Source organism: Chelon labrosus (genome assembly GCF_963514085.1).
Source record: "Chelon labrosus genome assembly, chromosome: 18".
NCBI classification, from domain to species: domain Eukaryota; kingdom Metazoa; phylum Chordata; class Actinopteri; order Mugiliformes; family Mugilidae; genus Chelon; species Chelon labrosus.
In genome coordinates, this window is record NC_140351.1 from 20,634,595 (window position 1) to 20,647,119 (window position 12,525).

Below are 12,525 nucleotides of genomic sequence, written 5' to 3' on the forward strand. Positions count from 1 at the left end.
AATCTGTTGGATTTTCCCCAGTGCATTAGTTTCCCAAAGGAAGACTGGAGATTTCCTTCCAGTTGGAAGCGTCTTTGATCATTTTAAAACACACTTATTTGAAATAACAATACAAAAATTGCCAGGCTGCATGTAAATATCCCGATTTTGAATCACTTCCAGAGTGATCTTATCGGTGTCCTAACTTTTGACCAGATATAAAATTATAAGTTGGAATATTAAATCTTGCCAATTAAGGTTCTCAACTCAGACATCAAATCAGGCCAGAAGTCCAGGTCAATGTCCGTCCATATGTGGAGCAAGTAAACATCAGCTTTATTCCTTGAAAGAACGAGTCCAACTTTATGTCATTTGCACATGTTTCTGTTTAAACACAACAGTAAACTTGAATCCCTGATAAAATCGTCCAATACCTACTTCATTATTTAACGTAACGTGAGTGAGCCAAGCTGCGTCTGCTCATGGCGGAAAGTGAAAGTGGGTGATAAATTAGGGCGCACCCAGACAGACGCAGAAAGGGCTGGACAATAGCAGTTAATCTATAGTCTTCCATGAGGAAATTCATGGTGTTTTTCCTAATTAAGGTGATTAATGTCCTACACACAGCGAGGCAGGCCCTGTTCATTGACAACAGGCGCGCCCGGGCTGCAAACCTTTTTTTTTTTATTATTATTAGTATTATTATTATTTCAGCATTTAATGTATAGCTTTAGCCTGTATATCTTTCGATGTTGTGTAACCTCCGCCAGCTGCAGCTTCCCATAGGTGTTGCATGTGTTTTGTGGGCGGAGGGAACAACTGATGGAAATATCTTCAAGAATCTAGTTTTTTAAAACAAAACGCACTCAGTGAAAATCCAGTTCAAAATGTTGCTTACAAAAAAGAAAAAGGAAAAAATAGTTAATTGCCTACTCATTATAACGCTCTTAGGTATAGAAAAACAATATATATTGATGAAATAGGCTACTTAAATGAAGAATGGCGAAGCTTTTAAGGTCACTTATGAATCAACAGTGTGCAAACGTAATAGATGCTCATGCCCTTTAAATTAAAGTCTATATTATATAATTTCCTGTTTTCATAACTTCGCTGGGCATCACATAACCTGGCTGGGCCCAGTGGCTGGGGAAAAGGAATCATTCCCCTGCAGTCTCTTTCTGATCACGGTCTGCAAAATGATGAAGTGTGTGCTCCCTCTGCCGGCTCAGCGGGGGCATAACACAACCTGTGGGATGGAGATAGAAAAGGGAAAAGAAGCGTTTCAAATGTGCATTACATATTTTTTATAGCAATAAATAAAAGCCACAAATTTGGAAATGTAGGTAGAATACATATTATTAGAGTTATCTTACCTGTACACAGCAATATCCGCATAACACCAAATAAAAATACTGAAATGTCACAGAAAATTATAACAAATTTACCTTAGATAGGTTGTTAGTTATTTATTTAACTTTGTTCAAAAATACTTGGCTTGAGATATAGCCTAGATGTATATTAGTATACAGCCAATGCTTGAGGTGGACATTTATGAGTCAGGCAGCTGGGCGGACACTCTGTAGAGGTCCTAAATCCTTTAACTCGCACATGCGCAAAAGAAAATTTCTCTTTCTCGGTGATCGCAATGGCGGACGCAGAGTGAGTTTTTAGCTCTGTATTAAAATCTAAGCACATCCGTTACTATAATAGTCATCTTTCAAAATTTTTCATCATGGATAAGTTGTTTAGTTACTATACACTAATATAACTTAAGTATTGTTAAATATTGCAGTTCTTTATTGTTGTTATGCTCACTTTAGAGAGACAACCTATTTAGCCGAGTACAACATGGCAAGTCTCTACAGGCGCTTTGCACGTAAGGAGTATAGCATTACTTTATATTGAATTGAGAGCAACGATAGAAAGCCACTTTTCGAATATGGCGTTGGTTTTATGCTCTTGCAAATACTTTCCAGTCATGTAGACTATGTTCCAATGAGCACTAGAATGAGAGGAAGCCGGCAAATGCCATGTTAGCAAGTTAGCCTCTAGCTAGCAGCGATGGGGAAACGTTTCCTTTTGCTAACGTGGCTGTGTTGCCAAAGAAGCTATAGGCAGCGTACTAACGGTTCGGTCTGGTTTTCTTTTTTCCTTTTAAACGTTTCGACAGAAAAAAAGTTCCGGCGGTCCCTGAGAGCCTTTTGAAAAGGCGAAAGGCCTACGCCGCCATGAAGGCCAATCGTATCAAGAAGCTGGTGGCTGAGAAGAAGGTTGGTGTATTGCTTGCTTGTATACTGAAAACGTTTTTTAAGTGTATGGGAGAACATGTTAGCAGGTACTTGAACTGTCTGTACCCTCAATGTTTTTATCCAGGCCCGCAAGGTGACCAGGAGACTGATCTTCAAGAGGGCTGAGAAGTACCACAAGGAGTACAGGCAGATGTACAGGCGTGAAGTCCGCATGTCTCGTATGGCTCGCAAAGTGGGAAACTACTATGTACCAGCTGAGCCAAAACTGGCCTTTGTCATCAGAATCAGAGGGTGAGTTATACCTATTATGTTGGAGATATTACCCTTCCTAATGCATTTACATGGATTGCTAGATTTCATGCAAGACATGATGCTCAAGCTGTTTGACGGAACAACTGTGGCTCCGTTGTCATCTTACTGATTAATACATCTTACGATTATCTTGTAATTCAAATGTGAAAATGTGTTTATATACACATACATAATGTTTAAAAGAAGTGGCACATGCAAAGGACCATGGTCTCTTCTGTTAGTTTGGATATTGTGCAGTGCAATAAGTTGTATGTCACTGAAACAGCTTGAGTTTTCAGAGGCTGATGGTTACAAGTCACTTGAATTCAGCCAATCCTTGTTTAATGTATCAGTCCATGTAAATGCTACTAAGTGGTTAATGATGCACACTCTTTCCCCGACTTATCGACTATGCTGATACAGATATCTAATAAGCCAATTATTTTCTGAAACCACTGTGATAACAGAAATTAGAAAGCTGTATCCTGACAGTAATGTAAATACTAATTACAGTCATTGTTTTCCAGTATCAACGGCGTCAGCCCCAAGGTCCGCAAAGTTCTGCAGCTGCTCCGTCTGCGCCAGATCTTCAACGGTGTGTTCGTCAAGCTGAACAAGGCTTCCATCAACATGCTCAGGATTGCCGAGCCTTACATCGCTTGGGGGTAAGGTCGTCGTTGTGTGACAGTTGCAGCATTTTGAGTACATAAACAGGAACTGGGCTGAGACTCGAGTTGTTGGCACTGAGTTTAACTGCTGTTGAGATGTTTTGTCTGGGATGTGGTTAATGATGCTGAACTTTTTTCCCCATCATATCGACCGTGGTGAATACTAACTGAAACTAAGCCAGTTTTGTCTGAAACCACATTCCATGATTTTACTACATTCCTCTCTATGATCACTATTTACACTTACGTGATTTTATGGGGAAAAAACAGTAAACATATTGTTTAACCACTGTGTGGTTGGATTATAGCCTATACTTAAATATGTCATTTAAATATGTTGAAAAGACAGTAACATTAGCCATCTAACTGAAGATGTTTAATCTTTGTCTTTAGAGAAGTATTGTGTCGAACAATCAAGATAATAACCCAGTAATTAATGCACTTTTTCCTTAGCTGACATGTTTCAGGAAGTATTATATAGTATTTCGCAACACGTGGTTGCTTCCTGTATTGCCGTTTTAAATATTCATTGAGCTTAATTGATGTTTGTCCGGCTACATCTTGGTGACTGACACTTCAGTAAATAAGAATCAGGGCTATTGTATTTAAAATGCATGCACTGTCATCTACACATGCTCATATGCAGTAGTTGTTTGTTAACATGTTCAGTCATAGAAAACTGCTGCATTGCCTTCTTTGTCATGAAATGTTCAATAATGTAGCCACTCCCGGTCACTGATGAGGTGTTCTGGCTTTTGACTGTAAATCTTTGACACTGTTAATTGGGAAGTTACTTAAATTGTCACATCTTTAGATGTGATTGGATGCACTCAAGTGTTTAACAGTTTGTAAGTTAATCTAAACCCAAGTTCATTGATTTTTATTGTGTTTAACATTGCGGTCTTTTCAATTTTGGCAGCCTGTTGCACCGTAATTGAAGTAAATGATAACATTTAAGGACTCTTTACTTTTTCGAAATATGCATTCTATCTGCATTGTATTGAGTGTTGTGAATTACGTTGAAGTCTTCTTCATTTGAACTAATTTCACAAACTCTGACGTGTTTCCCCCAGATACCCCAACCTGAAGTCTGTGCGCGAGCTCATCTACAAACGTGGCCATGGCAGGATGAGGAAACAGCGTATTGCCCTCACAGACAACGCTCTGGTGGAGAAGGCCCTCGGTATGGGGACTTTATTTAAATATCACAGTACTGAGGTGTATACATCATGTAAAGATTTGTTTAGCGAAGTCACGTTTTAACAGCCATTAAAAAGAGGTTGCTTCTTGTGGATTGAACATGGTCTGAATTTAAATGTTTAGGTTGTTTACAAAGTGCTCTGTCAAAAATGAGTTTAAAATTCTACTGTTACATTGTGGTCTGGAGCTTCATGTGGTTAATGATGCACACTTTTTTCCCCGTCTTATCGACTCTGGTGAGAAAAAACTGAAACTTAGCCAGTTGTGTCTGAAACCACATTCCAGTCCAACATACCTTACCTTTTGGAGACATTTAGTTAGTAATGGGAGTGTGCCGGAGCATCAAATGCAGAAAACATGGTGACATCTGGTAGAGAGAAATTATGTAATTGCCCTTCAAGAGATACTAATTCCATGTGGGCTCCTGTAATGTGACTGCATGATTTAGTTATAACATTTCCTGCATCTCTATCTGATGTTATTGGACAATGAAACTTGTTAAATGTTCCTATTTAACTACATAATTGCTTGATTATCAGGTAGAAGTATTTGCATAGATTGATTATGTCATCTTTTGTCTTAACCAGTGATGATGCTGTCACAGTTTAGCGGCAAAACCGTGTACTGGCACTCTTTCACAAGAGAAACAAACTTTGAGAACCTGAAATGTTGACGTACAATTAATTCTAAATCCAAGGAAGACCGTTGTCAAACATAATGTTAAAATGTCTGTCTTTTAAAGTAAAAATAGTTGATAGTAAAAGTTGGTATGCTGTAAAATGAGTTAAATGCATTGCTTTTTCATCTTTAGGCAAATACGGCATCATCTGCGTTGAGGATCTCATCCATGAGATTTACACAGTTGGAAAGAACTTTAAGCCCGCCAACAACTTCCTGTGGCCCTTCAAGCTGTCATCACCCCGCGGTGGCATGAACAAGAAGACCACACACTTCGTGGAGGGAGGAGATGCTGGCAACAGGGAGGATCAGATCAACAGAATGATCAGGAGGATGAACTAAAGTTATGGTGAGTCTCAACATTTTGCAAGTCCTTGAATCAGGCAGAACTCATTAGATGTGGTTGATGATGCACAATCTTTTTTCCCCATCTTATCGACTATGGTGAAAACCAGCTGAAAATAAGCCAAATATGTCTGAAACCACACTAAGTCATTAAGCTGCATTAGGGAGGCTTCACTGTGACATGCATTGCCAAATGTGTTTCCGATACTAAATATAAACTCAGTCATTTATTATATCGATGAGGATTTAGTAACCTAAGATTGAACATGTTTCTTGGTAACCTCATCTATTGAACCGTTTATTTGCAAACTAATGACTTTGTTTTTCTTTCTTCAGGTTTTCCAAGGACTCAAAAAGTACAATAAAAAACATGGAAAAAAACTGTCTTGGTCTTGTCGTGTTTGATTTTTTTTTTTATTGGTGTTCAGCAGAGGTATCTTAACAGCTTAATTGGCAGTTAAAATTACACTGTTGGTTTCATGTAAATACGGATATGTTTTGGAGATTAAAAATATTAGATGTAAAATAAATTTCTTTATGTACTGGGGCCATTTGAGTGTTTCAAAACACTAAGTCTGCAGAAAGCAGATGTTAACATTCTTACTGGTCTCAACAACCAAATGTGTCTAGATGACTCCTTGTTGAACAAAGCAGAATTGCTAGGTTACAGTTGAGCAGCAGCTTTCAGTGTGAACCCTGGTGGAGGGTTTGTGCCTGACCCAACATCCAGAGTTTTATAGATATTGAGGAGGATCATCCCAGCAAGAGATTCATTTAAACATGGAAAATAACATTCATTAAGAGAAAAGGTGATCAGACAAATGGTGCTTTTTTTCCCTCCCAAGCTACTAGTTGAAATGACACTTCTTGGCCAGATGGTGGAGTAAAAGTTGATTAGCCGAAGCTGCTGACTCAAACACTATCACCACCATCTTCTGGATCAAATCTGAGCCTGCAGTTAAGAATTTGCTTTTTTCAGTTCTTAAAATATCAGATCACATTTATAACTAAATTATAATCAAACTACTCACCAGAGCTCAAATGTACAGTAACAAATCTCCACAAGGCAGAAACTACAATACTGGAACATAATGGATGTGTTTATTTCAAGCACTGATTGTGTTGATGACTCAAAGAAAAGCAACCAAGCTTTTAATTAATTTTTTGTAATCCACAACCGCATAACATTTGTCCTCTACAAAAACCGCCGAACTGCGACAATTTTGGCCTACGCGGCTCTCCTTACCACCTGCGTGGGGTACGAGCAAAACATTTCATGAGCGCGCTTTGCCCATAACTGCGTACCAAGAGGGGAACGCGTCCCGACGAGGACACCAATTCAAACACAAGAGCGGCGCTCGGTGAAACCTGTTTCCATGGCGACGCGGTGACTCGCTAGCATTTGGCCACAGCGAGCCGCAGCCTAGCATAGCGCTGCTGCTGCTGCTGCTGCTGCTGCTGCTGCTGCTGCTGCTCAGGGATAACTCACTAGAACCGTCACCATGCTCGCACACCGTACCTACACGGAGTCAGGTGATGTCCAGAGAGAGTGCTGGCCTGTCAGCTCCAACATGATGACCTACCAGGTGAAGGCAGCGATACCTACCGCAAAGGCTTTGATATCAGAGGGCAGCTCGAGTTGCAGCCAGCGCGGCCCTGATGCTGCGGCTGCCTCTCCTGCGTACAGGAGCCTGGGGATGGGAGCGGGCGGAGGAGGGCAGGCAGCTTTCAGGCCAAATCAAATAAGGAGATTTCCTGTTATACAGCCACTGAGCAGTGAGTAAACGAACACTTTAGTAGACCTCAGACGCTGCTAGCTTAACGATATGTCAAATGAATGTTGTTTCTGTTGTAGAGTCCAGGGACGGGAAAGCCGTGCTGAGCGGCTACATAGTTGGAGGGTAAGTTATGTGAATATTTCTGCCATGAACGGTACATAGTGAGATGGTTACATATCCAAAATGTTAGCTTCCATCTTGACGTGCTGCTTTTGTGCAGCAAGTGTTAATACATCCAAATATCCCTATTGTTTTACACTTAAAGTATCCAGGGATGCTAAATAAACAGCTACTGAATATGCCATTCATTTTTTATTTATTTTTTAATCCATGTGTGCTCGTTTTTTCTTGTAGGACACCAAACTCAACCAAAGATGACAAAGTGGAGTCAGAGAGCAGTGATCCAGAGAACAGGCGCTTTCTGTTTGATCACAAATGTAAGAACTGCAGAATATTATCACAGCTGAGAGGAGATCTTTCAGTTTTCACCCTCAGAGACCTGAGTTAGAGGCTGGATTGTAAACTGACTGCCAGTAGATGGAGACGTCATCATTCATAATGAAAACAGGTCCCGCATCACAGACTGTGTGCTTTATTTTTAAGAGAAACTTGTTAATATTAGTTGGAGTTAACAAATGTGAAACTGTGACTGCATTCCCCTTTCTGATTGAGCCTAATGTTTTTCTATGAGGCAGTTCTGTTTCATTTTTGTGTCAGGTGGGAGGTTTGAGAGGACCAGAACTGTTATTCCTCCACTGCCGAGACACTACCCCGTGCACAGACCTGGTGACCTGCTTCCCCTCGGCCTCTCCAAGGAGCTTCCCCACTGCCACGCGGGCCGGCCCTTCACCCTGGGGTAACCAGCGGGATTAACGTCCCTCAGTCCGCTAGCTGTGGCTCTGCCCTTTCGCGGCATATTTCTAGAGACAGCTGCACAGATTACAGTGATTACACCGAGTCACTGTCTCACACATGACAAATTACAAGAATGCGAACAAAGAAAACAGCCGCCAGATGCAATTATTATTTTGACGCGCGCAATTTATCTGTCACAAACAGAAGCTTCTGAGCTCACTGCTTTTCAATTGAATCATTACTTTGCACAACAGTGTCAGTCTTAGTCCTCTACTGGTGGGGGCAGTTTAGTTTGATGACACCTAAACATTGTAAAATGACGGAAATCTGCCTTCTCTGTCACTTATTTTAGAATCTGAGAGATCATACTCATCTTGTCTTTCAAATTAGGAAGGATGTATCCCAGCATGTCTGGGTTTCACGTGTTCTTAATGTTTTGAGTTCTGTTTTCCAGTTACCCCGAAAGATATGAGCTGACCACCAGTCCAGCCATCCTCTTCCCCTCCGCTTTAGTGCTCAATGGCAGGAATACCTTCTCAGCTGAGACCTGCAAGCTCAGCAGGTATTTTTGGCCTTATAAAGTAGTACGTGTGACCAAGCCAATCAATACTTCTCTCAGTTATTCCTCAGACCCGTGCCACTTCTGCTGTCCCTCTGTTCTGCAGGCCTAAGGTGAATTATCCAACCTACCGCCTACCGACTGTTAAAGAAAATCAGAAAAGTGAGTGGCTGCAGCAGCAGTGTCTCTTTCCAGAACTCGTGCAGGAACTGTTTTGTCTCCTCAGCTACACCTGCCAACCTTATCACTGTGGAGTAAGAAGCGTGCATCTGTGACCGGCACATGCTGAATGACCTCTAGTTCCGCTGTAGTTGAGAGAAGGCAGACATCCTTACGCCTGATACTACCCAAAAATATAGGATAAGATGAGATAATCCTTTAATTTATTCCACAGTGGGATTTAACCAAAACAATCTAGATGGATATGTGGCACTACTCGGCAAGTGGAGCAAGATGTGTATCTTTTGGGACCGGCAGGTGTAAGGTTAGAGCACACAGATGTCCGGTCTTCAGGCACATTGATTTATTGGCAGTGTGTCACTTTTATAGATTTGTTCTCTTCTTCAAACAATCCTTCACTTCATTACTGTCAGCTCAGGGTATTAGGTTAGTTATGTGAGTGTTTTTTCTCCAACAGATATTCCCTATCCATCTGCTAATGCTAATATAAGTAAAGAGAAGCAGGACTGGATATGGACTATGTGTAAACAGAGCTACAACCCACCACTGTGGACGTGCTCCCAATACTACGGTTTCCTCTTCTCCTCCTCACTCTGTCTCTTACTCTCTCTCTCTCTTAATGTACAGGCCAGTCCTATCCAGACCCAATGGTCGGAGCCTCCCGCTCTTTCATCCACAGAATATCCGAGCTGTCCTCCTTGGAAGGAGAGACGGTGAGGCAAGAAAAGCTCAAGAAGATGAGAAAACCTCGAAAACCTCCGTCCTGACAATCACCCTCTTCCCAGTCGCACTGGTCGAGGATAAAAACTTCCAAGTCTGTGCCAACGGCAGAAGAAAATAAAACATTTAGGGCGCCGTGTTCCTTTCAGTGTCTCGTGGTAACTGCCTGTTTGTCCTCAGTGATACTAGTTTGCTGCTTGACATGGCTTGTCTTTACATTTTGGGACTCCTGACCTGAGCTCCTCTCTTTCAGCAGCGTAGCATAAAAAAAAGAAATGCTGATAATGAATATGTGATCAATACTTTCAGTAGTTTTCCACTCAACGACTGCATGAAGAGATATTTTCTTGCCATGGCTGTTACATTATACTGCCAAACAGTGTTCCTCTCCGTATCATTAGTGTGTTACAGATACTGTCCACCTTGAGCCTCGGTACAACAAACAACACCGAAGCTTTGTTAAGTAAGTGAAATCTCTCTGTACATAATTAAATAGTTTAGCAAAACCATTATTGTGCCTTGTTAAATGTCTTCCCAAAATTAAATAAATTTATTTTTGTTATTTAAGGACTTTTGCACTTGTGTAAATCATGTTTCTTCCTGTCCTCTGGGAGCAGGCCACATATCGGCCGCCGTAATTATCAGGATGCCTGAAACACAATCTGCATACCATGTCTACAAAACACATACAAACCCGACTGTGCCCCCAGATCCCAGAATGTGGTACTTTCCCACATGATAAATTGTTTTGCCGCCACATGGAGGGCTGCTCATGTCTCTGAATAGTCTTGTTCATTGTGTTGGACAAAGACAGCAGCAATTGTCTCAGTGTTTACAGAGAAATGACGAGAGCGTCTTCATCGTTTGAAGATGGCTGAATTCAGTTTGGATAAGCGCAACCAAGTCATTTTAACAACTTGATCTCGTCTGATAAAAACAGCGACAGCCATGATTTCATTCATGATAATCAAACTCATTCATGAGGATGCTGGGGACTATAAAACCGTTAATTAGAGTGTATTAGAGATGACAGCTGGCCCAAGTACAACCCGTAAAACTATGCCAGGAGAAAGGTTGTGACTCAAAAGCATAAGAAAACGACATAAAATACATTATGCATGACTTAGCTTTTAAATTAAAGTTCATTTGAAACCCAGTGGACATTTAAACACCTCTAAGTTCTGACCCCAGTGTTGATTAAAGCCACCCTTGACACGCTGTCCATAAATATTAAAGGAGAAGGGAAGATGAAGTTTTCATGTTTGCTCCACTAATCTCTGATGTGCGTTATCTCGCCACTACAGCTCTCCTCAGTTTTACCCGGCACTGATCAGAAAGGCACGGAGACGCAGTGAAAATGGCCACATTCCTGTCACAGGAAGGACGACTGTGTCCTGCAGTCTCAGATCATTTGAAGTGGAGGCTGCTCGGGACTGAAATCTGCAGATTAAGGCCTCTTTCAAGTGAGACATCAAGAGTTTTCATTCTGTTTCTGTTTGATTTGACAAAACAAGAGAAAAATACAGCACTTTAAAACTGTCAGCTGTGTTTAATTTCAGGGAGTGTATCCCTAAGCTCCCTATTAAATACAAATGAGATGTTGTCAAACGCCGGGCTCTGTTTGCATCCCTCCCTCCCTCCGGACAGTGAGGTGTGCATTTCAGGGACGCACAGTGACCTAGAAACACAGAGCCATCCCCTTATTCATGCGAAGTGAAGGGGTTGTATTCACGCTAAAACCGAGGCCGGGTCTCCCTCTACTTGGAGGCTTTTTACTGTCCCTTTCAAGTGTAGTGGAACGAAAAGACCTGGAACAAACAGTCAACAATGAGGTCTTTAATAAGAGCTGCTCCGGGGCCAGTCCACAAGTGGTTTATCGTTTCACTGTACTTCCACAAGAATCTTTATCAGCTGTGGCGGACCAAAAGTCCAGCTCTCGTTTAAGGCAACCCTGGTGTGTGTAGAGCAGATAATCCAATATTACAAATTTATCTTTATCAATAAGCACCGTTTTGCTAAAATGTGGTAGTTGTGCTGTAGGATTTTCAGAGTATGTTCCCAGCTCAACCAAGTAAAGCCAGGTCGTTTTACTGTTTCAATAACTTGAGACTGTGCCATTTGACCCTATCAGCATGGATCTGAGAATGCAGCCTGTCTGCCAAATTATAACATTTGCCAACGCCTCAAATCAAAACAATGCCCTAAATATGTTTGGGTCAGCATAAGAGGAAAAGAGTCAGCTCAGGTCTGGGGACAAAGGTCAGATCTTTGTTACCTTTAAGATGTGGAGTCGGAGTCCCTATGAATTGCAGTTAAATATTTCTTTAAATCTAGGATGTTGCTGAGCACAATTTAAACACACTGGAAAACAGCTTCATTTGCTTCCTTGCGAGGAGGAGGCGGAGGTTGAAACGTGCGGCTCCTGGCTCTGTCGCGTCTGCCTACCAGCACCTCTAAAGCTCCCCAATTAACACGTTGTGTCTCTTTTGTAATCACTAATCCGTGCAAAAATCAAAGAGTAAAAACAGCAGCTGCTCTGAGCAGTTGCCAGGGAACCAGCAGAGGTTCCAGGAAGTTGCTAGCCAAGAGCAGTCTGGCTTACAACTCCCCGTAAAACGGCGAATAGTCAATGCTTTACGTCTGGGATTTAGTATGGAATTAGCATGTCATGGTTTGTTTGTTTACTTAGCACAAAAGAAATGTGTATTAGGATTAAAAGGTGAGCATTAGAGAGCAGGTATAGTGGATTCAATACAATACAGTCCAATTCCCCTTGTTTCAGTGCTAAGCAAAGCTAAAAAAAATGCTAGCTATAGCTTTAAGGGTAGCATGCTAGCAATATGTTGAACTATCCCTTTAACACTGATCCACAGCATCTTCTATTTGCGAAGAGACTCCCGCCAGCCAATGAAAAGTCTTTCTTCACAAAGGGCCATAACTCTTTATCTGATACGCTCTGTTGTGAAACTGGAGCGAGCTCCAAATACGCTTGTTAAAAGATCCTAAAACATAGATACACAGCC

General features: G+C 41.4%; 2 protein-coding genes across 3 annotated transcripts; both read left to right on the top strand.

Annotated features, from left to right (window-relative positions):
• The first annotated feature begins 1,593 nt into the window (after positions 1-1,593).
• Positions 1,594-5,795, top strand: rpl7 (ribosomal protein L7). The gene is made up of 7 exons (XM_084566271.1): positions 1,594-1,638; positions 2,150-2,249; positions 2,353-2,519; positions 3,047-3,184; positions 4,261-4,370; positions 5,199-5,414; positions 5,747-5,795. The coding sequence occupies exons 1-6, from the start codon at positions 1,625-1,627 to the stop codon at positions 5,405-5,407; spliced, it is 738 nt and encodes a 245-aa protein (XP_084422397.1). The 5' UTR covers positions 1,594-1,624; the 3' UTR covers positions 5,408-5,414; positions 5,747-5,795.
• Positions 5,796-6,673: 878 nt separating this feature from the next.
• Positions 6,674-10,937, top strand: cUnh8orf89 (chromosome Un C8orf89 homolog). 2 transcript variants are annotated; one of them, XR_014699578.1, is made up of 8 exons: positions 6,674-7,186; positions 7,266-7,311; positions 7,543-7,625; positions 7,906-8,044; positions 8,498-8,605; positions 8,709-8,764; positions 9,410-9,965; positions 10,807-10,937. XR_014699578.1 is itself a non-coding variant. In XM_084565915.1 (7 exons), the coding sequence occupies exons 1-7, from the start codon at positions 6,913-6,915 to the stop codon at positions 9,547-9,549; spliced, it is 846 nt and encodes a 281-aa protein (XP_084422041.1). In that variant the 5' UTR covers positions 6,674-6,912; the 3' UTR covers positions 9,550-10,048. The 2 variants fall into 2 exon arrangements, 1 of the variants encoding a protein (XP_084422041.1); XM_084565915.1 differs by lacking the exon at positions 10,807-10,937 and having other exon boundaries at positions 9,410-10,048.
• Positions 10,938-12,525: the final 1,588 nt, after the last annotated feature.

Bases quoted from the DNA above. Each gene is read 5' to 3' on its own strand.
- rpl7 (XM_084566271.1), top strand. The intron at 2,250-2,352 runs GTTGGTGTATTG...GTTTTTATCCAG, and splicing joins AGCTGGTGGCTGAGAAGAAG to GCCCGCAAGGTGACCAGGAG. The intron at 2,520-3,046 runs GTGAGTTATACC...ATTGTTTTCCAG, and splicing joins TTTGTCATCAGAATCAGAGG to TATCAACGGCGTCAGCCCCA.
- cUnh8orf89 (XM_084565915.1), top strand. From the start codon at position 6,913: ATGCTCGCACACCGTACCTACACGGAGTCAGGTGATGTCCAGAGAGAG. The intron at 7,626-7,905 runs GTAAGAACTGCA...TTTTTGTGTCAG, and splicing joins CTTTCTGTTTGATCACAAAT to GTGGGAGGTTTGAGAGGACC. The intron at 8,606-8,708 runs GTATTTTTGGCC...TCTGTTCTGCAG, and splicing joins GAGACCTGCAAGCTCAGCAG to GCCTAAGGTGAATTATCCAA.